Source organism: Nilaparvata lugens, chromosome 1 (genome assembly GCF_014356525.2).
Source record: "Nilaparvata lugens isolate BPH chromosome 1, ASM1435652v1, whole genome shotgun sequence".
Classification (NCBI taxonomy): Eukaryota; Metazoa; Arthropoda; class Insecta; order Hemiptera; family Delphacidae; genus Nilaparvata; species Nilaparvata lugens.
The window spans coordinates 3532119-3559815 of record NC_052504.1 but is presented as its reverse complement, the minus strand read 5'-3'; the positions used below and the strand labels follow the sequence as shown (position 1 = coordinate 3559815).

The following is a 27697-nucleotide window of genomic DNA, read 5'->3' as shown; positions in this document are numbered from 1 at the left end:
GATTGATTTCCGGTCAGAGACAGTAGCCAAAGGGTCTAAATTAAAGCAATTTCGGAATGCGCGCTGGGTTGAGATCACAGAACATCCGCTCCAAAAATAAGTCTCAACGGCAAATGCACGCTTCTCATTGCTCCGATGCATGATGGCGACTGAACATGTCGGGGAAAAAACTTTATGGTTTGACCTCTCTAACGAGACCAAATTTGCTCTACTATGACATCAGCTAACTGAATGGCGTTCACTTTAAAATAGGAAGGTTTGCTGCCGTAATCGGTAGAATAGAGTGCTGTCCACCGCTCGTAACTTGGCCTCTGGAAGGAATGCAGTCGATCTAGTTTTAGGCGTGACATATGGCACTGGAGAGCCATATAGCGAGTACACAAACGCTGTGGTCTATTTGCCTTCACCAAATGTAATTGAGCAATTTCCATCACCAAATTTGTAATTTAACCAGCGATCTATAAGTAAAATTACATCCTAACGTTTTTAGTCGTTACATAAAATAATAGAGTTTAAGATTCAAGTTCAACTTTCTACTCAGAATTCAACTTTTTCGATGAAACTAAAAAATCATTGTTTTTTCTGAATATCACTTCGCTTAGACTTATTATAAGATGTACTAAAAAGGATGGATTTTATGACAATATAACAGGGATAATGGTTAAGTTACTTAATTTAATAAATCGCTATAACTATTTTAAAACGGCTACTAACTTAATGAAAAAATAACACAACATTTCGACGTTTACTCCGGTCAGCTGCTGTTTAGGTTTTGTAGTTACACTACCGAGTCGTCAACAACATGGCGCCACTCGTTAATTTCCCCCCTACGCCTCAAACCTCAGAAGCCAAGTTATGAGCGGTGGACAGTAATTAGTAATTACTAATCTGCAGTTCATATGATGAGGTTCAGTCGAACTATAGTGAAAGACTACTTTATAGTTGAGGTGGAGAAAGATAGGAGAGATGCGTCGCCGATTCTCTGTATTGCCACTGCCTTCTATAGAGTATAGTTTAAACCGGTGTGTCTGATGTAATATTCACTGTTCATTCTTGTTTAAAATTATCAATTATATTATATTCGTCAAGAATATATATGTTTTAGCGATCTTATAATTATTCTCATAACTGAGATTAAATATTTTGCTAATTAATTGTATTTCTACATTGTTAAAAAACGATCTGGAAACGTTGCAAGAGGTAGAACAAGATAGCGATATCTGCTTTGTCGAATGATAGACAAGGATAGCAACACCAATGTTGAACAAATACTACCCTTATAACGTGGACCTCACTATACTCACAGCATGTTGCAAGAGATGCACTGCTCCATCGAGGTCCTGGTTGTTGGCGAGATGTTGCGCGGCATTTGTGGCGAGTTCCCTGAAGCGAGCCCCGCCCAGCTCAGGCGGAGTCCACTGACGGCGCACCGCCAGGAAGCAGTGGACGGCTGATAGCCGATCTATTCCGGCCCTTTAAAACAAACAAGAAAATTCTATCAAACAAACTGTTTTTATTTTATTTGTATATTTGCCGTTTGTTACAACACTTTGTGTTTTCTATATAATAAGAGAGAGTAGGGTTGTGTTTGTTCGTTTGTTCGCATCAAAACATGTCAACCTGTGGATTGCATACCGGAAAAACGGAAATAAATTTGATATAAAAATTTTGCACATAGATTCTAAAAATATCTATTTCGTGCACCTCGAAGCCCGAATTTCAAATTTTCTTCATGGGACATGAATATAATTATAATTGAAATGTACATACCACAATTTAATATAGAACTATAATCTAGAGAGACTACCTCTTCGAAACATATGGTTAAAATGTTAACTAAATTAATAAACAGTCCAATTTTGTCATGTTGACATTAAGTTGAGGAGGTTTCTAAACAAGATTTGAGTTCTGCCACTTTATTATATCCTATTATATTAAGCGAGAAATTTCTGTATTTATATATCTGATTATTTTTATATCTGGCTACTTATGTTTTACAGATCTCGAAAACGGCTCTAACGATTTTTACGAAATTTGGAACATATTAGGTTTATGATATAAAGATTCGATTGCACTAGGTCTCATTCTTTGGAAAACTCGCTGAACGACATTAAAAGAATAATTCATCCTTGGAAAACAGATGATAATTTCGTCGTCTCTCGATAACAGAAGATGCGTGTGCTTGTGTGGGAGAGAGACAGAATTATTTCCAGCTGTGTAATCATAATGAATCAGCTAGAAATTTTATCTAGCTAGACAATTTAATCGATTTGATCAACATAATCTGATTTATTGACATGCCATGATAATCATCCTAAACTAGAGTATATCAGAATTTTCAAAGTTCATCATTATTTGACAATTTCAAGTGATTAGTGAGTGTTATTTTTATATATATTATATAAATAGATATTACAACTTTTCTAATAATTAATTATAAGAAATCGGTCAACTGACGGAAAAATGGAATATGCAGTAGGCAATTTAGATTTAATCGTCTCACAGACGATGGTGAGATGGAAAATGATTCTAAATAAGATGAGTTTGTTGGTGACAATGACAGGAGGTTGCTAATGATGTTTTTCATGAAAAGTGGATTCAATGTTATGGCTTGTTATGCCTATGCAGAATGTTAATGCTCAAAAATCGGCTTCCGATCTCATACCAAAAGGAAAACAAAAAACTTGACACTGTAGAGCGACACAAAAATACACGAAAAATGCATACAATACAATAATTATTGTACCTAATAAACTGAAAATTCAATTAAAAAATAACTAAAATAATAACTGATAGTTATGAATAAAAGAAGTTGGAGATTAAAGAAATGTTTATGATGTTAAATATTGTCTACAACTAAAATACCTTGTTGATTTATTATTTGATTAATTTTTATGATTATAAAAATTGTCCACAACTAAAATAGTTGAGTTATCTGTAACATAGATAATGATAGTTATTTATGTATTGATATTAAAGATTTTTTTAAAATAATTTATCCAATTAATTTGATAAATCAATCTAATAATAATAATAAGATGATTCAATTTAATTATTGTATATAGTCATAATGATAATTTTATAATGATATATTATTAGAATAAGATAAAACAATTAGTATCTTCTGCAAAAAAATCTGGTCGGAACGAGATTTGAACCTGGGTCCCACAGTGTGACAAACTACGCTCTAAAGCTAGCTCCACAGTGCAGGCTGGATGTTTGTCTGACTCGGACTAGGCGCTGAGACAGCAAATAATAGCAGCGTTGGTGGGAATGCTAGCGGCCGCAGTAACATCTTCCACCCAGCAATGGTCGGCGTAGTTCCGCCTAGCGGACAGACGAAAGATCAATCCAGTCAGTTATTTGATCCCTCCAGCCAGGCTCAGCCAAGCAGCCGAGACAATAAAACAATGGAGTGGCGGTCTTATTCGCGTTCATCAGCAGTTTTCTTTCTCACGATTATTTTGATTTTTGTGTTACCTATAATCAATAATAACTCCAGTCTCACCAGTAAAAAGTTTCCAGAAACGTGGTGTACTACCATATTAATGACTTTTCCTGATGGTTTTTAATTATTTAAAAACATTGTTGACATTCTGAGCCTTCAGGCTAAACTTGGGGTCGCTGAGAACGAATCTGCAATCAGAATTTCTCTATCACGAAAAATAAAGAAAAAACCCAGCTGTTGATCTTCCGGCAACCGTTAACAGTCATCCTGCAATGTGGCCGAAACACTTCCAAGCCAGACACCCATCTCAAATGCCAACAACCCCAAGCTGTGAGCAATCATCCTGCACTGCGGCGCTAGGTTAACCGCCTTGGACACCATGCCCTGGTAACAGTGGTTGCAAAAAAGTAGGAACATGAGTTGCTGTATCTTCAAAGACACGAAAAAGTAACTTTTGAGGTTATTCAACGGTTTTTAAATATTACAAATAACCTGGAGGTCTTACCAAAAGTCGTTACACATACGTTTCTGCGCCTTGTTTCAAAGAACTTGCATACCAAATTTCATCCAAATCGGACAATAACTGCGACTGTAACTGCGATACAAACAAACAAACAGACAAAAGCCGATCGAGTCGAAACTAAGACCTCATCTTCGCTTCGGTCAACAAATAACTAAAATAATAACTGATAGTTATGAATAAAAGAAGTTGGAGATTAAAGAAATGTTTATGATGTTAAATATTGTCTACAACTAAAATACCTTGTTGATTTATTATTTGATTAATTTTTATGATTATAAAAATTGTCCACAACTAAAATAGTTGAGTTATCTGTAACATAGATAATGATAGTTATTTATGTATTGATATTAAAGATTTTTTTAAAATAATTTATCCAATTAATTTGATAAATCAATCTAATAATAATAATAAGATGATTCAATTTAATTATTATATATAGTCATAATGATAATTTTATAATGATATATTATTAGAATAAGATAAAACAATTAGTATCTTCTGCAAAAAAATCTGGTCGGAACGAGATTTGAACCTGGGTCCCACAGTGTGACAAACTACGCTCTAAAGCTAGCTCCACAGTGCAGGCTGGATGTTTGTCTGACTCGGACTAGGCGCTGAGACAGCAAATAATAGCAGCGTTGGTGGGAATGCTAGCGGCCGCAGTAACATCTTCCACCCAGCAATGGTCGGCGTAGTTCCGCCTAGCGGACAGACGAAGATCAATCCAGTCAGTTATTTGATCCCTCCAGCCAGGCTCAGCCAAGCAGCCGAGACAATAAAACAATGGAGTGGCGGTCTTATTCGCGTTCATCAGCAGTTTTCTTTCTCACGATATTTTGATTTTTGTGTTACCTATAATCAATAATAACTCCAGTCTCACAGTAAAAAGTTTCCAGAAACGTGGTGTACTACCATATTAATGACTTTTCCTGATGGTTTTTAATTATTTAAAAACATTGTTGACATTCTGAGCCTTCAGGCTAAACTTGGGGTCGCTGAGAACGAATCTGCAATCAGAATTTCTCTATCACGAAAAATAAAGAAAAAACCCAGCTGTTGATCTTCCGGCAACCGTTAACAGTCATCCTGCAATGTGGCCGAAACACTTCCAAGCCAGACACCCATCTCAAATGCCAACAACCCCAAGCTGTGAGCAATCATCCTGCACTGCGGCGCTAGGTTAACCGCCTTGGACACCATGCCCTGGTAACAGTGGTTGCAAAAAAGTAGGAACATGAGTTGCTGTATCTTCAAAGACACGAAAAAGTAACTTTTGAGGTTATTCAACGGTTTTTAAATATTACAAATAACCTGGAGGTCTTACCAAAAGTCGTTACACATACGTTTCTGCGCCTTGTTTCAAAGAACTTGCATACCAAATTTCATCCAAATCGGACAATAACTGCGACTGTAACTGCGATACAAACAAACAAACAGACAAAAGCCGATCGAGTCGAAACTAAGACCTCATCTTCGCTTCGGTCAACAAGGATAATTTGACGATATGTTTGATTTGGGATCATATTTGAATTAAAACAACAACTTTCACATAACATTCTGCTCCATATTCTATTAAATCCATACTGATCTCTGTGTCTTTGGGCTGGGATAGTTCTAGGTACACCCCAGTTCAGGATTCTATAGTGAGGTCCACGTTATAATGGCAGTATTTGATTAGCGATGGTATTGCTATCCTTGTCTATCATTCAACAAAGCGGATAGCGCTATCTCTTTTGCGCTTTGCTCTGTTGCCAGATCGTCTTTTAACAATGTAGAATTAATAATTAATTGACAAAATATTTCATCTAAATTATGTAAATGCATTATGAAATTCTTAAAAAAATATAATTTACAGCTTGATAGAATATAATTGATCATTTTAAACGAAAATGAACAATTAATATTACATCGATAAACCTGTATCTGCTTCCGTCTTTAGAAGGCATTGACAAGACAGAGGTTCGGCAACGTTTTTCTCCTATCTTCAACAACTGCAATTATAACGTGGACCTCACTATAGTTCAGGAAAACCCTTCTCTTGTTTTTAAGTAACTCCATAAAATAAGATTGCAGGTTATCAAATATGTGGTGCGGGAGCGGGAACGGATTTATCACTGTTTCGGGAATTAACGCTGCCTGGGAACAAAACATTCAAAGTGCTCATGATGGCAACTAGTTGTGTTACAATGTTGTTTTCGGATCAATAAGCCACACTACTCGATCATGTACTCTGAAATGAGAACCATCCCAGCTCAAAAAGAACGAGTTCAGTATGAATTTCTTTGAATACTAATCAATATGCTGCTACAAGTCATGGGAAACTTGAGAATTGCATAGATTCTTTATTCTTTATTGATTCATTGACCGAGCGTAGTGAGGTCTAAGATTCAAGTCGACGGTTTGGCATTTCTCTTAATGTTCATATGTTGCGCATTTACGGCGCAATAGATTTTCATGAAATTTGACAGGTATGTTCCTTTTTAAATTGCGCGTCGACGTATATAGAAGGTTTTTGAAAATTTTGCATTTCACGGATAATATAAAAGGAAAAAGGAGCCTCCTTCATACGCCAATATTGGATTAAAAATCAGACTACAGAATTATTCATCATAAATCAGCTGTTTAGTGGACTATAATACTACCCGTTCAAAAACATCGAACATCTTGAAAATGTATATTTCAATCAACTTTAGTAGACAGTTGACTGTAATACTACCCGTTCAAAAACATCGAACATCTTGAAAATGTATCTTTCAATCAACGTTGTAGACAGTTGCAGTCAGACCTGATAACAGCGCTCACACTCACATTCCGGGACGACACGTCACGGTAAGATAGTACAGAAAGCTCTATGTTTATTTGGGATTTTTTTCTAGACATTTTAAATTGATAAATTATTCATTAATTTTTGAGAAAACATAAAAACAGGTCAATGTAGCTTACTGAGCGCGAGGTCTACTGTTCACAGAACTACTAGTACAATAAGTACATCATCAAAATGATAGGGAGAGAAAAAATAAGGTAACTTGTGCTATTCCTCTCCCAACTTTAGATAAGGTTACACATAGATTCCAATAGAGGACATTAAGAAGATGTTATAATAAAAAAATATATTTTACTTATTAATACACTAAATGACAACCTTTTTACTTCCGATTTATGACCATTGAATTGGATTTTTCCTAAGGAATTAGGCACTTATTGAAATCTTACTGTTTCAATGAATTATGGTACCCTATATTCCATCATATCCTGAAAAAGGTTTGACAACAGTGCAGAGTTGGAGAAGGATAGGGCTATCTGCTTTGTCTGAAGACATACAAGGATAGCAAACTAATTTTAATCAGGTGCTGGGTTTATATGTAAAACTCACTATACTGAACTTGACCTATTTCGGATTATGTATAACCATAGAGAAACAATAGCGTAAGTAGATATCCCATGGTATAGGGCGTTTATGTCGCAACTTTTACTGTTATCTCAAGCCGATTACTGTCGATTATTGTAGATTTTTACTGTTTTTGCCGGGTGAGATTGTATGAACGGCACAATATGAGAGACTGCCAGCGTCACATAGCTTCATGGGAAAGAACTACGTGGACTATCGGCTTGAGATAACAGAAAAAGTTACGACATAAACACCCTATACCATGGGATATCTACTTATATGCTATTGTTTCTCCATGTTATAGGCTAACCTTATCTGAATTTGGGAGAGGACAAGGCTACCTCATATTTCCTCTCCCTATCATTTTGATGATGTACTTATTGTAAGATTGAATAAAGAATACGTCACTTGAATGAAGAATCTGTTGCACTGACCTTATGCCTGAGCACAGCGGCCTTAGCTTTAGCCTGCATCGGAATAGCGATCTCATCAAGCAGACTCAGCAATCTGTAGCAGTGTGTCAGCTGCAGACCTCTTATCTGACGCACAAACTTGTCGCTGACGCGTGTCGCTGTCGCTGACGAAGTGTCGCCGACTTGTGTCGCTGTAGCTGAAGAACAATCGTCAACGTTTGTCGTCATCGTTGAAGAGGAATCGTCAACTTTTGTCGCTGTCGCTGGAGAAGAATCGTCAACGTTTGTCGTCATCGCTGAAGACAAATCGTCAACTCGAGTCGCTGACGGAATGTCGCCGACATTTGTCGCTGTCGCCTTCAAAGTGTCGCTGACGACACCGTCTAATGCGTCCAGGATTTCCCACGTCTGCGCACCTTCTCCCACCTCCTGACCGCTGGCTTCCAGTTTGAACACTGGTGAAGGGAAAATAATTAATTTATTCTATTTAAATAAAAACACAAATTTTTAAAAATGTTCAATTACATTCGTCGAGTTTTAAGCCAAATTTCAAACGGTTTAAACGATTATAAAAATTTCAAAAACGTCAAACAATGGAACAAGTTATATGAATCTTATTGGAAATGTTTCCTCTTTCCAACCATATCCTTGTGAGAAAAAGGCTCAACTCACACTACCTTGACTCAAATCGTACGACTCCAGTCGAGGATACTCCAGTCTCTGGACCTTACGACTTTCTTGCTCATTGTCACTACTTCACTTCCATGCTACTCCATTTTTAAACTCACATTATTAAAAATATAAGATCAAATTCGTCACTTCTGCGCATGTAACAAGTTTTATAATAATTATTATGAATATATTGTATTATCTAAATTGATAGAACATCACTTTCATAAAACATAGCCTCACTTTCATTAAAAATACATGGTACTACGCAACTCAAGTCGAGGCTCGACCAACATGTCGAGTCGAGGCTCGACCAACATGTCGAGTCGACGCTCGACTCAGTCTCACAGTCGTGAGGTCGTGGAGACTAGAATCGACTGGTCTGAGTGTCACCATTTGGAAACACATGCTGTGTCGAGAAGAGACTAAAGTCGCAGTCTCTTCTCGACTTGAGTTGAGCCTTAGGATACTTTGTACTATTTCTCTACCAAATTTAGATAACATTGGAAAGTCAGAAATAAGTTCACAGTATTTTAGGTTTTCACTTTGAAAAATCTGAATAAAAAGAGATTGAAGAAAAAATAATACAGTAGATTATAGTTATAATGTAACTAATAATAATATCTTTTATTCACTTCATTGTACAATTTTACAAACTATATCCATTTATATCTATTATATAAATTATAACTATATTTATTAGATTATAACTATATCTATTTTATAACTATATCCTATTACAATTTATTTTTTCATAGTCATTCAATTTCAGCTGTTTTCCATGCATGAAATCAAACCGGTAAACAGATGTTTGCAGAACAAAAAAACATATGATTATGATTAAAGCATACTCTACTGTAATGAAATTATATGTTTTCTTTACAGTCGAGTATGTTACCTAGTACCGAAATAGGAACAGCAAAACTGCTACAAAAAACGACCTTCCGCGCTCCAGGTAGAAGTTTTGTTCTAAAATCCTGATACAGATGTTGTAAAATAGGTTATGTTTATAGAATGTATGTAGTAACTTCAGCAAAAGCAGGTGATGTTTTCTATTCCCCAATTATTCTTCTTTAGGTTATTATGACAAAAAATAGTGTACGTTACTTGGACGTGAATGTCTTTTGCAAGGCTCGAATAAAATTCCAGTCTCGGCTAACGCCTCGACTAGAAACTTTGTTCTTGCCCTGCGAACGGCCCATTCCCGTCAATGTGATGTAAAATAGGCCTACTATTGTTTAACGGCAATAAAATAGAAAGAAACAGTATATTTTATTCATAATCTCACTTTAACCTGATAAAATTGATTTTGTTCAACAACAACTAATAATTACAATGAGAATAAAAACATAAAGCATACAGATTAAGCTGTAACTGTCTTATTTAAATAATTTATTTGACAATATATCTCAATTTGAACCATAGAGAAACGATAGCATAAGTAGATATCCCATGGTATAGGGCGTTTATGTCGCAACTTTTACTGTTATCCCAAGCCGATAGTTCACGTAGTTCTTTCCCATGCAGCTGTGTGACGCTGGTAGTCTCTCAAATTGTGCCGTTCATACACTCTCACCCCAACAAAACAGTAAAAATTGACAATAATCGACGGTAATCGGCTTGAGATAACAGTAAAAGTTGCGACATAGATTCCTTATACCATGGGATATCTACTTACGCTATTGTTTCTCTATGATTTGAACTCACACTGAGTATGTATATTAAGCTGAAACTGTCTTATTAACAAAATAATTTCTTTGACAATATATTCTCAATTCGAACTCACACTGAGCATGCAGATTAAGCGCCAAATGAACATTGTCGAGTTGTCCATCTGCCACTGAGGCTAACAACAGGGTAACAGGACTCCGCATCTCATCCCAGCCTTCCAACAGCAATGCAATGCGGCTCTCGTCCACACAGCGCAACAACTGTAGTCAACAAGCATAACAGGAATTATCATTATGTAAAACCATAGATAAAAAAACATAGGAAGATATCCCTTGGTATAGGTCGTTTACATTCCAAATTTCAAGCCGATTTTTGTGTTAACGCAAGCCGACTACTGTCTATAATTATTATTGTTTTGGCCGAATGAGAGTGTAAGGCTACAAACACACTGAAGGTGAATCAGAGCGGAGCGGGGCGTTGTGGAGCGTCGTGAATAATATAATGTTAATTAATAAGATGCAACACACTGGAAGCGTCTACTCGCAGAGCGGAGCGTGGCGTCAAACTTAGGAACAAGCTGGTTTGTTTTTTGGAGCGTCACAGTGCGAGTGCCAGTCTGGTCTACTCTTGTACATAATAATGTACTTGTTCTACTACATTTTCCCTCCATCTAGTACACTAGTATATTTAATGTTTGCTCAAATTCCCCTGTAATGTGTATTATTTGATTATTCAAAAGAGAAAATTTATCTATTGCACTTTGAAATCAAAAGTAAGGCAATTTTAATCCATTTCATTCATATTTCTATGAATTTTTAAATTCATCAATTCTCTCACCATCTAGTAAATTTTGTGGGGGAAATTTGACTCATATTTTTTCCTAAGCTAACATCCAATACTTCAAGTAGCTATTCCCACAAAGTAATGTCCGTGCACACTTGGACAACGCCATTTTCTAGGACCTTGACGCTTGACGCTCAGACGCTTCCTGTGTGTATCATGAACGCTCTGACCACGCCACGCCACGCTCCGCTCTAGGAGGCCCCACTCCGCCTCCAGTGAGTTTGTACCCTAAGAACGGCACAATACGAGAGCTTACAAGCGTCACAAAGCTCCACGAAAAGAAACTAGAACTATCGGCTTAAGTTAACAGTGAAATTTGGAGCAGAAACGCCCTATACCATGAGATATCTTTAATCTATGGTATCATCATAAATGATACAGTATCACCACAAAATGATACAGTATCACAACACATGATACAGTATCATGATGTATCTTTATTAGAATTTTTTAGTTTTGGCATAAAATCTTAAACAATAGCAAAATTAGTGGCATCCGCACACATATTCATAAATAGTGGGGGCCACATTTTCTTAGATCAGCAAATAATCAACCAATTGTATTAATACTTTGTAAATAATTGTAGCTTATATGCTTTTTGTAATCATGTCTATAATTTGAATAAACTCCTCTGGTCGTGTTGTACCCTCGACCAGAGACATTATTTCATTTTCATTTCATTTTTTTTTCATCCCACTGACCACCTATGAAAGGGGTATAAGGATTTGTCAATTATAATCTAAGTCGTCAATCTTTGCATTCTATAATGCAAAAAGAATTCCTCACTGGAATAAGGACAACCTGCAACAACTCCTCCCTCACCTTAATTCTGAACTTTTCACCTGTAAGAGCTTTTATGCGTGTTGGCAATGAATTATAAAGCCGAATTCCTGCACTCTTTACCCCCCTCTCATACATACCAGTTCGATGAATGTCGTCTCTGAGGTTTTGTCTATATCTGGTATTGTATGAGTGGAACAACTCTCCTGTATTGACCTATCTTTATTCCTATCAATAAAACAAAGAGCCTCTAAAATATAACACCTGGTAGTGGGAGAATCTTAACTCTTTGAAATCATCTCTACAATTTGCTCTAATAGATTCACCCACCACTCTAACTGCCCACTTTTGAATCCTAAATATATGTATTGCATGAGTTGATTGCCCCAAAATATAACACCGTATGAAAGAAGAGAATGGAACACAGCAAAATAAACACTTCTAAGCGTTCCTGCATCCAGCAATTTCTTCACGGTTCTAAGAACAAATACTGCTGAGTTTAGTTTGCTTTTCAGCTGGTCTAAATGAGGTCGCCAGGAGAGTTCAGAGTCCAGCACTACTCCAAGTACCTTTGCCTCGTTTGCTGAACCTATGTTTCCATCTCTCGTATCCAATACTGCTTCCCGAGCCGTCCTGAATGGAATCTGCATAGTCTTATTGTTATTTAGTACCATCATATTTGAGGCCAGCCATTCTTCTAGTTTCTGAAGAGCTCTTCTACTTTCAGATTCCATATCATGCTGACTGTTACTTTTCAATAAAATACTTACATCATCAGCGTATAAAACACAGTGTGCTGGCTCAAGGTGTTATTATTATTATTATTTTAGTATCAACACAATTTGATACAGTATCACCATAAAATGATACAGTATCAACACAATATGATACAGTATCGACACAATATATGATACTGTATCACCTCAACTTGATACATAACACCATAATTTGATACAAAACTTTCCAACTTTGAATGAATCCTACAAACCATGGGATATCTTCTTATGCTATTTTTTCTCTATGATGATACACAAGAAAGCTTCTGACCTTATTGAGGAAAACATGTTTGGGAGCACCACACAATGGCAACCTCAGCGAATTGTCAGCAACCACCAGGTCTATGGTGACGTCACTGGCGGTCAGGGCGACCACCTCACAGTAGGACGGCAGAGAGGCCCTGAATTTCAGCTGACCTGAGCGGCTGTCGAATAATCTGCGAATTGATGAAGAAAATTAACACACAAGACTGGAAAAATCAACAGAAAACATCAAAAACTCATTTTATACTAATAGTGACCCCCTCGGTTGGAGGCTCGCTCATGAACCCGCAACTTTTAATTACTCAAAGTTGATGAAAATCATGGAAACAGCTAAATATTTCTTTAACTAGAATAATTTGACAGTAGGTTTCATTGGGGATCCTATTTGAATTGAAAAATTACTCTTTAAATGCTACTATGTCGCTCCAATATCTTTGACCCACATATAAATCCAAATTCATGTTTTTAAATGAGCAGGTGGTCATGTGATTTCTATATGACAGAGTTCCAAGAGAATGGCAAAAACTGCACATTGATATCTCATAATATTTCATACACCCATATCAGTCTGTTGATGTAAAAGTTGTAAATTATGTTGTACCTATATTAACCAGCTAAAATCATGTGTCAGCGCATGAAAGACTGTCTGTTAGATAGCTTCCAAATAGCCTCGGCTGATGTTATGAATGGAAAAACTGTAGTGATTGCATGCAATGAATCACTAGCTGACTAAATGATGAATCACAATACATTTTTTTCTTAGGAACTTTTGTATAATCTGACAAAGCATTTATTGGAACAGTTCCACTTGTTACTCGTTCCGCTACTACGTAGACATCATGTCGTCATTTTGTCCATTTGCACTGGCCAGTGACGTCACATCACGGTTCTACGGCACTGCTTTAATCAAGTTGGTTTTCTTATTATTTGTCGTGTTATTATTTGTCGTTTCAATTTTAATATTGTACTATTCGATTTTTTGGAGTTTAATTGTCTTTAGGCATCTTACTTTCTAGATATTTGTTACTTTTTCACCAACGTTTGTAAACGTTTTACCTACGTTTCAAACACATCCGGCATGTCCCTTTTTCTGACCAGCATTAGCGGTTTCCATGTCTTTCAATGGAGTATAGTCGGTGTGTGCATATCTCGCGCCCGTCTAAACTTTTCATCCAAATTCATCTAGTTTACAGAACGTTTTTAAAAGTGAATTATTCTTTCAAATTAATTCATTTATTCTATTCTTCAATTGTGATTCAATTATTCATTGATTTCTTCACTTATTTACTCTGATAAACTTTGTCAAAATTGCAACCTTGTGTGGGCGTTTTTCGCTATTTATCTGATCTACAGAACGTTTTTAAAGTGTGAATTACTCCTTCAAATTAATTCATTTATTCTATTCTTCAATTGTGATTCAACTATTCATCGATTTCTTCGCATATTTACTCTGATAAACTTTGTCAAAATTGCAACCTCATGTGGGCGTTTATTGCTATTTATCTGATCTACGGAACGTTTTTAAAGTGTGAATTACTTCTTCAAATTAATTCGTTTGTTCTATTCTTCAATTGTGATTCAACTATTCATCGATTTCTTCGCATATTTATGCTGATAAACTTTGTCAAGTTCACAACCTCGTGTGGGCTTCAATTGCCATTCTTCTAACAATTGGCTTCACCTCGTGTAACTCAAACTTTCAAGTTCATCATCTCTACCGTTTGGAAATCATTCTAAAAATTCCACAACTTGAAGGTCGGATTATTCGTTTGGAATTCTACATGCTCCTGTTCTCATTTCCACTGGGGGATTTGCCTGCTGTGGTGGACGCTTCCATTCTTGTCATCGCATGGCCAGATCACATCGTCGCTTGCTGATGTCCTGTTCCTTTGGGTATTGCGGATTCATTGCCTGTCTGCCTGGCTGCACCTCCTCTTCAAAATTTTATTCAGGTTACGTAAATCATTCTATTCAATTTTCATTTACGTATGTATTACATAATTGTTTTATTGATGTCTATCTTGACATTCAATTCACTGAGGCCAGTGACGCCTATTAATTGTTTTGTTGATGTCTATCTTGACATCCAATTCACTAAGGCCACTGACGCCTATTAATTCATTGGATTTGACAGCTACCCTTGGCTTTACAAGTGATTTTCTGAGGCCACTGATGCCTATTAATTGTTTTGTTGATGTCTATCTTGACATTCAATTCACTGAGGCCACTGATGCCTATTGATTGTTCAATTGATGTCTAACTTGACATTTAATTTACTGAAGGCCTATGCCGCCTATATTTTAATGTATTCTATTTGTTGAGCACTATCTACAGCTCATTGTAATTTGTTATTATTCCTTTTGTACTATTGATGCCTATCTTGACATTCAATTCCCTGAGGCCACCGACGCCTATTAATTGTTCAATTGATGTCTAACTTGACATTTAATTTACTGAAGGCCTATGCCGCCTATATTTTAATGTATTCTATTTGTTGAGCACTATCTACAGCTCATTGTCATTTGTTATTATTCCTTTTGTACTATTGATGTCTATCTTGACATTCAATTCACTGAGGCCACTGACGCCTATTAATTGCTCAATTGATGTCTAACTTGACATTTAATTTACTGAAGGCCTATGCCGCCTATATTTTAATGTATTCTATTTGTTGAGCACTATCTACAGCTTATTGTCATTTATTATTATTCCTTTTGTAAATCATTGTCATTTATTATTATTCCTTTTGTAAATCATTAAGATTGAACTTTGCAGCAATAACTTTTCATTATAGCACTCAATTTATATTCACAATTCAGGTATCATTAATATTACCTTTTCGATTATTGTCAGGCTTCAATGGTCATTAATGTCATTGACCTAATCTCATTTAAATTTTTTATTTCTCTAACGTTTTATCACATGTTGTAATTTTCCCAAGATTTTTCAACTCAGTCTTCTTACAATTGTTTTTTGTATGTGGCCATCTGCCTATTATTATTTTATTATTATTAAATCTTATCCTGTTGACTCATTTAGTCTTTTATTGGCATACTTACCACACTTCAAGCTATCAGTATTTTTATGCACAGAATTCAAAGATTTATTTGTAGGTATTAATACCAACTATCATTCACAGTCCACTGCCCTGACCTTGGATTCTGTCATAAAAATTGGTTCATCCGGGCCAGATTTTTTGATCCAGTGTTTACCTAGGATAATTGTTAATTGGACCAATTGGATAAAAATTGGTCCTCCAGCCCGTTCATTTTTGATCTAGTGTTTACCTAGGATAATTGTTAATTTTTATTACCCATTTCTTAGTCCATTGAACCTTAGGGTTTCAGTGACTGTGTGCCTAATAGTCTAGCTTGACGCCAATGATTAGGTCCCACTCTAGAGTATATTTTATTCCATTGTACCTTTGTATGTTTATATTGTTTAATATTAAGCATTCACACACTTGTTTCAAATTTTCAGTACTGGCTGCAACTCAAAGCACGCTGCGACGTGTATGCACCAGCTATCAACTATCTTGTACCCTGAGAGACTGAACCGCACTGAACTGGTCACAGATGGCTATTGCGCATTGAGAAAACAACACACGGCAAACTACACCGCCTTGCGAGCTCACTACTTGACTCGCCGCACAGCAAGCTTGATACAACTTGCCTCAAACGCACAGGCGTGCCTCTCTGCGTACTGGACCAGCGCCCAAAGTTGCTTGTTGGCGCAGCAATCGCATTGCTACAGTGCAGCATCGTTTCGTTCACTCAGGTTTTTCTGTTAGTTTTTAAGCATGTCCGATCATTAGGAAGATTCACTTCCTGAGCCTTCTGCTCTTTCCAATGCAAGAGACAATTTACACCACGAAATAGATTGGTTCATAACCAGCTATAGCGATTATGTTGTGGACACTGAAGCCACTTATTATCAATTGTTGACTGTCAAAAACGAACTAGGTTCACTTAGAATTAAGTACGATAAAATCCATGAACAGTTATGGAATTCAGAGTTGCAAGCACAAGACACTTCAACTCATTTTGAAATACTTAATAAGTTTATCTCCATTACCTCTAAGGCAAATGCTGCATTAACTGCTTTTGAAAGCAGACAATGCAACAATGAGGCCACTGCTGGTGCTTCCCAGCGGCCAACATCTCAAAACTCACATTTGGCAAATTTTCAGTTGCCTCAGATTCCGCTTCCACGCTTCAATGGGGAGCTTTCAAAATGGCAAGCATTCTCAAGTGCTTTTACCAATATTATTGTTAATCAGGATAATATTAATGACTCATTGAAATTTTTCTATCTTCGTCAATCACTCTGTGGTGAAGCTCTCGCTAGAGTGGAACACATTGAAGCTGACGAAAATGGTTTTCAGCTTGCATGGAACCTCTTAAGGGAGAGGTATGACAATAAGAGATTAATTGCTGCCAGGCATGTCACAGCAATTGAATCTCCTCCTACCATAAAACGTAACTGTCCGCAATCATTTCGGGCATTCATTGACTTTTGCAAGTCCCACACTACCGCGCTTGAAGTGATTCAACTTGGAGTCCAAATCAAGGACTTATTGTACCTGCACAAAATGTTGTTGCAGTTGGATACTGCTACTGTTCGGAAAAGAGTGTTGGTATACACGACATTCCCACCATTGATAAATTTTGGAATTTTTTGGAATCACAATGCAAAATCATGGAAGCTGTTGCTTCAAGCTCAGCTAACCATCATCAAGGAAATGTACAGCAAAGTACATCCAACTCGGTTGGTGCTCATAGCAAGCCGAAGTTCAATCAAAATCAATCGAATGTTCAAGCTAGGATGCAGGTTACTACCTCTTCTATGTCACCTTGTAGTTTTTGTAATTCTGTTGGTCATTTTCCAAATCGTTGTAATGAATTATTGAAGTTGCAGGTTACTGATCGTTGGAATGCTGTCCATGACAAAAGGTTATGTTATAATTGCCTCAAGCCTTTCACACCCAATCATGTTTGTTCGGACAAATCGTGTACACTTTGTGGCAAGAGTCACCACACTGTTCTTCATAGGTCGTATCCTCAATCACGAGACACTCAGCCTACTTCTAAGGATAAGGTAACTTCAAATGTTATTCATTCTCAATCCTTTGCTCCCTCCAAGGGTAAGAATGCTGTTTTGAATTCCGTCATGGTTCAGAATGCGGAAACAACTAAGCAAGCTGTTCTCATGCAGAACAGCCTCAGAAGAACTCTCATGTCACAATGAGCTCCACTTCGTCTCTGTGTTTGCAACAGCAATCAACTGTCGCCTTGTTACCTACTGCCGAAGTTTTGGTTCAATCTTCTAGTGGGGAATTTATTAAAGCAACCGCGCTTTTAGATTCTTGCTCTGATTGTAATTTGATGTCAACTAGGTTGGCTGAAAAATTGTCACTTGCTGCTTTGTATTCTGACACTTTGATTCATAGTGTAGGTGAGAATAAGACCAAATCATCTATTTCTCATTCAGTTTGCTTGTCTTCATCTGATCGTTCGTGGTCGGTTGAAGAAAATTGTATTGTAGTTGATAGCATATCATCTAATGTTCCTAGTGTGAACATCGATCTTTCCAAAATTTCAATTCCCGTTGAACTCAAATTAGCGGATCCATTGTTTGATCAATCTAAACCTGTAGATTTGTTACTTGGTGCTGGTATATTCGCATCTATACTTCAGCCTGGTAAATTGTATCTGGCTCAAAACGCTCCCATTCTCCAGAAAACCAGTCTAGGTTGGGTCATATTTGGTTCTTGTAAAACCATTCGTCCTATTGCAGCACCTCGTTCGTGCCTCCCTGCTTCGCCTGTGGCCACTCCCCGTAGGGTCATGTCGAATTTTCTAACTTCAAATGATGTCTCTCATCAGTTAGAGAAATTTTGGAAACTGGAAGAAATCTCTCCTCTGCTTCCTCCCTCACCTGAGGTTTTGAAACTTGAAAAGCACTACACAACCACTACCACGCGTCTTGAAGACGGACGGTTTATGGTCACTCTTCCCAAAAAGGATAGTTTCCACTCATTGGGTCATTCCCGATTTCAAGCATTGAACCGATTTCATTCATTAGAAAAACGGTTATCATCAAATGTTGAGTTAAAAACTCAATACACAGCTTTCATGGAAGAATATCAACAGTTGAATCACATGTCACCAGTGCCTCCAGCACCGGATAATGAAAAATGCTACTTCATTCCTCATCACCCGGTTTTTAAACCTGATTCGACCACTACAAAATTATGTGTAGTATTTGACGTTTCTGCTAAATCTACCACTGGAACATAGCTTAATGAAGTATTGTATGTTGGTCATACAGTTCAGCCTGAACTGTTCGATATAGTTCTGCGCTTTCGCACATATCAAATAGCCTTCATTGCGGACATTACTAAAATGTACCATCAAATCTTAGTTCATCCCTCTGACCGTAACCTTCAGAGAATATTTTGGAGATCTGATGCTACTCTACCCATTCAAGAATTCACCTTGAATACTGTAAGTTACGGCACTTCGCCGGCAGCTTTCTTAGCTACTTGTACGCTTCATCATTTGGCCGATCTTGATACGGCACCCAACTCTGCTGTAGCTAATGTTATTAAAAATCACTTTTACGTTGATGACCTTATTTCTGGTTCTTCTTCGGTTACAGAAGCTAAACATTTAGTTCAACAATTGATTAGCACATTAGCTCAGGGTGGTTTCGAGCTTAGGAAATGGTTGTCTAACTCTCCTGAAGTTCTCGCTACTATTCCTTCTGATCTGCTTGAAGCAAACACTTCCAAACCGTTGTCTAATTTCAATGATAGTGTGGTCAAGGCACTAGGCCTCATTTGGAATTCCACTCTGGACGTCTCAACTATTTCCTCTAATGTTGCTGATGTATTACATAAAACATCTTTCACTAAAAGAGAGCTTCTCTCTTGCATTTCAAGCATATTCGATCCATTAGGTTTGATTTCTCCTGTGGTCATTTTACCCAAAACACTTTTTCAAAAACTCTGGTTATTAAAGATTGATTGGGATCAAAAAATTCTGCAAGATCTGTTGGAAACTTGGTTGAAAATTCTGTATGAATTGCCGAACATTGTTAACATATCACTTCCGCGTTGTGTGTTATCAAAGGATTCTGATGCCTCTCTTGAATTGCATGGCTTCGCCGATGCTAGTCTCACTGCTTACGGCGCCTGTATTTACGTCAGAAGCACCTCTCTCGGTAGCAGTCAAGCACGGTTGCTCACTTCCAAGTCCCGCATTGCCTCTTTGAACCCAGTTCTCTCTGTTCCCAGATTAGAACTACAGGCAGCTCTGCTACTTTCACGTCTTGTGAATAAGGTTTTAAAGGCTTCAAATCTTACTTTTTCTAATGTGTATTTGTGGACTGACTCGAAAACAGTCTGTGACTGGTTAAGAGCCCCTCCTGATCATTCTAATATTTTTGTAGCTGTACGCATTTCTGAAATTCAGAATTCAACTTTTAACTTTCATTGGAATCATGTTCGTACTAGTAACAATCCTGCTGATTTGATATCTCGAGGTTGTACACCCAATCAGCTGGCCGCTAGTCATCTGTGGTGGAATGGTCCTTCATGGCTATCTATGCCAAATAGTTCTTGGGATTCTTTCTCTAGCAATGTTGCTATTTCTCAATCAGTTCAGGTATTAGCTACTACTTCTTCTCGTAATGATGTTATCTCAGGTATAAATAGTTGCTCAACTTATCACAAAATCGTTCGTACAACAGTGTATGTTCTACGGTTCATTCATAATTGTAGGAAACAAAATTCAGTCGCTCCGCGCTTTGGTCAATTAGCTATCTCTGAAATTTCAGAAGCTGAAAATTGTATCTTCAAATCCATTCAAGAAGAAGCTTTCTCTGCCGAACTTAAAGCATTGCGTCAAAATCAGGAGCTATTGCCTAATAGCTCTATTAAAGCCTTGTCACCATTCATTCACTCAGATTCACTGCTCAGAGTTGGTGGACGTTTGCAAAATGCAAATGCTTCCTTTGATTATAAACATCAAATATTGTTGCCCAGCAATCACAAGTTCACTCGTGCATTGATTGTTGCTCACCATCGTCGTCTAAGTCATGCTGGTGTGCAGGCCACCATGGCCAGTGTAAGACAACGATTTTGGTTTCCTTCCACCCGTCGCACCATCAAAAGTGTATTGCGGCATTGCATATTGTGTTTTCGCTTTTCGGCTCTTCGTTCTGAGCAAATCATGGGTAGTTTACCAGCGGCCCGCGTTCAGGCCAATTTTCCCTTTCACAATTGTGGTTTGGATTACGCCGGTCCTATTTCCATTCGTGTAGGCAGCCCCAAATCTCGCACTTTTTCTCCTCCACTCTTCAGAAAAAAGACCCATTCCTCCACCACTCTTCAGAAAAAAGGCAAATGGCTAAACAATTGTGAAAATTTGAAGGTCGGTACGGTTGTCATCTTGAAGGATCCTGGTTCCGCGCAGTCCACTTGGAAGCTGGCGCGCATTACTGAAGTTCATCCCAGTAAGGACGACAAGGTTCGAGTTGTCACTGTTCTCACTCCCTCTGGCACTTTTAAGAGAGCTATTTCGAGTTTAGCACCTCTTCCCATTGATGAGGATTCTAGTTAACCCCCTTGCTCTTATGGTTCATGTTGTATTTTTAGGTTTCATTGTTTTTTTCCCCTGGTTCTCACATGGGGCCCAGTTTTCAATTTCCAATTGCCTTGCCAGATTTTACATATTTCTTACTTTTTCTTATTGTGCCATACCCCCGTATGACACAAGGGGCCCAGTTTATGTAAAATCTGACAAAGCATTTATTGGAACGGTTCCACTTGTTACTCGTTCTGCTACTACGTAGACATCATGTCGTCATTTTGTCCGTTTGCACTGGCCAGTGATGTCACATCACGGTTCTACAGCACTGCTTTAATCAAGTTGGTTTTCTTATTATTCATCGTGTTATTATTTGTCGTTTCTATTTTAATATTTGTACTATTCGATTTTTTGGAATTTAATTTGTCTTTAGGCATCTTACTTTCTAGATATTTGTTACTTTTTCACCAAATGTTTGTAAACGTTTTACCTACGTTTCAAACACATCCGGCATGTCCCTTTTTCTGACCAGCATTAGCGGTTTCCATGTCTTTCAATGGAGTATAGTCGGTGTGTGCATATCTCGCACCCGGTCTAAACTTTTCATCCAAATTCATCTAGTTTACAGAACGTTTTTAAAAGTGAATTATTCTTTCAAATTAATTCATTTATTCTATTCTTCAATTGTGATTCAATTATTCATTGATTTCTTCACTTATTTACTCTGATAAACTTTGTCAAAATTGCAACCTCATGTGGGCGTTTTTCGCTATTTATCTGATCTACAGAACGTTTTTAAAGTGTGAATTACTCCTTCAAATTAATTCATTTATTCTATTCTTCAATTGTGATTCAACTATTCATCGATTTCTTCGCATATTTACTCTGATAAACTTTGTCAAAATTGCAACCTCATGTGGGCGTTTATTGCTATTTATCTGATCTACGGAACGTTTTTAAAGTGTGAATTACTTCTTCAAATTAATTCGTTTGTTCTATTCTTCAATTGTGATTCAACTATTCATCGATTTCTTCGCATATTTATGCTGATAAACTTTGTCAAGTTCACAACCTCGTGTGGGCTTCAATTGCCATTCTTCTAACAATTGGCTTCACCTCGTGTAACTCAAACTTTCAAGTTCATCATCTCTACCGTTGGAAATCATTCTAAAAATTCCACAACTTGAAGGTCGGATTATTCGTTTGGAATTCTACATGCTCCTGTTCTCATTTCCACTGGGGGATTTGCCTGCTGTGGTGGACGCTTCCATTCTTGTCATCGCATGGCCAGATCACATCGTCGCTTGCTGATGTCCTGTTCCTTTGGGTATTGCGGATTCATTGCCTGTCTGCCTGGCTGCACCTCCTCTTCAAAATTTTATTCAGGTTACGTAAATCGTTCTATTCAATTTTCATTTACGTATGTATTACATAATTGTTTTATTGATGTCTATCTTGACATTCAATTCACTGAGGCCAGTGACGCCTATTAATTGTTTTTTTTATGTCTATCTTGACATTCAATTCACTGAGGCCACTGACACCCTATTAATGGTTTTATTGATGTCTACCTTGACATTCAATTCACTAAGGCCACCGACGCCTATTAATTCATTGGATTTGACAGCTACCCTTGGCTTTACAAGTGATTTTCTGAGGCCACTGACGCCTATTAATTGTTTTGTTGATGTCTATCTTTACATTCAATTCACTGAGGCCACCGACGCCTATTAATTGTTCAAATTGATGTCTAACTTGACATTTAATTTACTGAAGGCCTATGCCGCCTATATTTTAATGTATTCTATTTGTTGAGCACTATCTACAGCTCATTGTCATTTGTTATTATTCCTTTTGTACTATTGATGTCTATCTTGACATTCAATTCACTGAGGCCACTGACGCCTATTAATTGCTCAATTGATGTCTAACTTGACATTTAATTTACTGAAGGCCTATGCCACCTATATTTTAATGTATTCTATTTGTTGAGCACTATCTACAGCTTATTGTCATTTATTATTATTCCTTTTGTAAATCATTGTCATTTATTATTATTCCTTTTGTAAATCATCAAGATTGAACTTTGCAGCAATAACTTTTCATTATAGCACTCAATTTATATTCGCAATTCAGGTATCATTAATATTACCTTTTCGATTATTGTCAGGCTTCAATGGTCATTAATGTCATTGACCTGATCTCATTTAAATTTTGTATTTCTCTAACGTTTTATCACGTGTTGTAATTTTCCCAAGATTTTTCAACTCAGTCTTCTTACAATTGTTTTTTGTATGTGGCCATCTGCCTATTATTATTTTATTATTATTAAATCTTATCCTGTTGACTCATTTAGTCTTTTATTGGCGTACTTACCACACTTCAAGCTATCAGTATTTTTATGCACAGAATTCAAAGATTTATTTGTAGGTATTAATACCAACTATCATTCACAGTCCACTGCCCTGACCTTGGATTCTGTCAACTTTCAATAGCTATTTATGTATTAAGAGCGTAATGCGCTACTTCATCGCTCGCGTAAAACAGTTATCACGCGTCGCTTAGAGGAGCGTGATAATTTTGCAAGAGCGATAAAGAAGCATTACGCGCGAATTACATACAAAAATTTTTCTACAACTGCCCAAACCTGTTAAATTACTTATATCTGGCGGTACAATCACCGACTTTTTACGTTAAGATCTGACCTACTTTTTGGCGAGCTGCTTATCATCAGCTGATTAGCGAGCGTAAAGAAACTTCTGTGCATGCGCGAAAGATTAGCGAGCGTAAAGAAAATCTACTACACATGCTCAGATGGTTAGCGAGCGAAAAAGTAGATTCTCCTCAGAAATAAGCTATTTTATGAGGATAATTGAGTTTGTAAATTCTTTTTTTATGTGCAGTTGTAGAAAGTTATATCCTAAAAAAGGATGAAGGAGTGAATCATTTTTGTTGTACAACTAACTTGACCTGTAAAAAAGTTCGAAGAATACGTGTTCAAAATAATTTGAAGCTGATTGATCAATTCTTTCTAGAGTTATTGTAGAACATACAAACAGACGGACAACGACTTTGGCCTTGAGTGAGTCAAAAGTGAGAATTGTTCAAATACACACAAAGAAGCCATTTTCAGTCATATTTTACAACAAATTACAAATCAGTCCTAGTTTGATTGGTAAATTTTAAACAAACGAATCTCAGGGTAAGATCACATTGGATGCGTGTCAGTGCAAGTCAGATCATGCATGAACCGAAAAACAAAAACTGGAAAGAGCCATTGAAACACGTTGTGACTTGTCTGTAGCTGCTCACACACACTGAACGCAACCAGCAAGTGCACGCGTTCAGTGTGACTGTTTCTATTACTCTTTCCAGATTTTGTTTCTCATTTGCGCGATCGGTCATTAGGGCTGTTTGCACAGTCAAAGCTTAAGGCTGTGCAAAGGCTAAAAATAAACTTTCTACTCGTGATATTTTTCAAAGTTTTCCGATTTGTATATCATCAAGCTATCAAAATAAAAAAGTTTTCTAAGGAAAACATATTTTTGCGATCATTACTTTTTGAGATACGAGCGCCTGAAGTTTGAATTTTCGGGACAGAACATTTCAAATTCGGTAGGATATAAATCCATGAGATTTAGAGGATGGATTCTTCATGGTATTGTTGATCTAGTAAAACTAAAATTTTCTGAAAATATCAATTTTTGAAGAAGTTATTCAATTTACCAAAAATAACTCAACTAAAAGTTATTTTTAGTAAATTGAATAACTATCTTAAAAATTGATATTTTCTGATAATTTTTGTTTTATTAGCTGAACAATACCATGAAGAATCTATCCTCTAAATCTCACGGATTTATCTCTTACCGAATTTGAAATGTTCTGTCCCAAAAATTTAATCTTTAAGCGCTCATATATCAAATAGTAATGATCAGAAAAAATTTCCTGAGAAAACTTTTCCATTTTGATAGCTTGATGATATATAGATCAAAAAACTTTGAAAAATATCACGAGTAGAAAGTTTATTTTTAGCCTTTGCACAGCCTTAAACTGAATTTAATCAGCTGGTAGATGAAGGATGAAAACAGTCTCGAGCTAGTAGTGTAGAGTAGAGTCGACATTTTAAGGTTAGTTCTGTTCACTAGACAACATACTTTACTTACTATTCTCAATTGTAGTGAAAACAGTTACTCGACCAAGTAAGTAGAGTAGAGTTAGTATGCCAGTTACTCGACCACTAACTCTACTAGTGAAAACCAGGCTTAAGGTTTAGAATTAAAGCACTGGAAGTTTTAGTACACAAGGACAGATAATGTCCTTCAGTGTAGAATCAGTGTAAAATTAAAAACTAGTGCATCAGTGTAACTGTAAAATCATTTGTGAATTATAAAAAATTCTAAAATTCTTCCAACCTGTACAGATATGTAGATGCATCCAGTCGACTCAAAACTGAGATTCCCCTGTCGGTGGCATGCACCTTTCTAATTTCACCGAAATCGGGACTCAAGTTCAGTTTGACAACGTCGTTGGCCAGGTTTCGGGCATGGGACGAAGCTGCAAACCGAAGTGAAAATACCTTTTTTAAATGAACTCTCAAATCGAGTAGAATGAATGAATAAATTTATTAGTAACAAATAAAAAATATAGGCCTAGTTGAGATGTATTGAGTATCCTCAAAAATCGAAAAGAATTGAAAAATCGAATAGACAAACAATCGGTAAACAAACATTACGAATAATTTATAAAACAAAGCTCAAACAAAACAATCATGAGTTGAATCACATATTTGGGCTAGAGCTTCTTCTTTCATTGCGATATTGTGATTTTTTATCCAATGAATAAATAAATATTTTTATCACAGATTGGATCACATAAATCATTTTTAAATATTATTAAACTAAAATCCAAACTGAATGTTGTAAATCACCCCGAAGACTTCTGCTACTGTAAATATTGACAAAGGGTAAACAGCTAGATGGAAATTCGATGAGCGCTACTATTCAAAAATTATTTGTCAGCCCGGGAATCAAACCCGGTACCTCCTATTTGCCGGTCAGCAGTCAGCTGTCAGTGTAAGGATAAGCATTCCTGACCGGCAATTAGGAGGTACCGGATTCGATTTCCGGGCTGACAAATAATTTTTGAATAGTAGCGCTCATCTAATTTCCATCTAGCTGTTTACCCTGTTGTAAATATTTGCAGTAGCAGAAGTCTTCGGGGTGATTTACAGCATTTAATTGGGATTTTCGTTTAATAATAATTATTACCGTGATTAATTAGCATTTGAATAAATGCAATATATCAGTATCTCAGTAAAACCCATAAATCATTTATCTTATATCTAGAGTCTTCCCAACGTGTAAACGAAACTATATTTATTTTCTCTTGTCAGGTTTTGCAACATTACCATCATTCTAAAACCTCTATACATCGTACACTAAGCAACTTTCTCATATTTCTGTTTATAGTTTTTTAATTAATAGTTTTCTTAGTGGTTAGATTAAAAATTTGCAATTTTACACAGTTTTGCAACGCTGTATTTTCTTCGGATGGAGGGCCAAGTCTCAGCTTATTTCATACAAACAATGGTTACTTACATTGAGCCTGTCCTGGAGAGGCAGATTTCTTCAGGTTTTGCAGATAATTTGACCAGGCGTCATTGAAGACATTGTAGTTGAAAAGCTGTTTACTGGAAGCATTAACTGTGCCGGCCTGAGAAGAAAATCCAGAGGTTGCGCTAGTCCTAAAATATCAGAAATCATAAATTTCATTTCATTTTCAAATGACTACCTACATCACTAAAACTAAACTAAAACTCCACTAAAGCAAATTTTATTAAGGGTTTTCTATGATAGTAAATGCCAGGGAGAGAGAGGAAAGGAATGATGAATTATTAAGAAACGTTTAAGTCAAGATAAGAATTCAAGATAAAACTTGAATTATCTGATCCATTACGAACAACTATGTTACATCACGATTTAACACTTAGACTCAACTCACATTTACGCGATTCAGGCAGAGAAGAGACTCTAATCGAGAGAATGTGTTTTCAAATGGTGACTGTTGCGGAGACTAGAGTCGACTGGTCTGAGTGTCACCATTTGGAAACACATGCTCTCGACTAGAGTCTGAGTCACGTAAGTGTGAGTTGAGACTTGGGCTCAACACACACTACCTCGACTCAAATCGTACGACTCCAGTCGAGGATACTCCGGTCTCTCGACCTTACGACTTTCTCGCTCATTGTCACTACTTCAGTTCCATGCTACTCCATTTTCTAACCTTACTTTATTAGAAATATAAGATCTAATTCGTCACTACTTAGCATGTA

At 36.8% G+C, this 27697-nt stretch overlaps 2 protein-coding genes across 2 annotated transcripts in view; both read right to left on the bottom strand.

The window, feature by feature from the left end:
• The window catches only part of LOC111055400 (spatacsin), a 67119-nt gene extending 65560 nt beyond the window's left edge, over positions 1–1559 (bottom strand). The window contains exon 1 of the mRNA XM_039432884.1: positions 1305–1559. The gene's annotated coding sequence lies outside the window, so the exon portion shown is untranslated. The remainder of the gene's footprint in view (positions 1–1304) is intronic.
• Positions 244–27697, bottom strand: part of LOC120352431 — a 49188-nt gene continuing 21734 nt past the window's right edge. The window contains exons 6-13 of the mRNA XM_039432872.1: positions 26964–27109; positions 25779–25920; positions 12783–12948; positions 10228–10372; positions 7794–8227; positions 3744–3877; positions 1305–1473; positions 244–393 (exon numbers count right to left, since the gene is read on the bottom strand). Coding sequence (XP_039288806.1) covers positions 244–393; positions 1305–1473; positions 3744–3877; positions 7794–8227; positions 10228–10372; positions 12783–12948; positions 25779–25920; positions 26964–27109 — 1486 coding nt within the window. The remainder of the gene's footprint in view (positions 394–1304; positions 1474–3743; positions 3878–7793; positions 8228–10227; positions 10373–12782; positions 12949–25778; positions 25921–26963; positions 27110–27697) is intronic.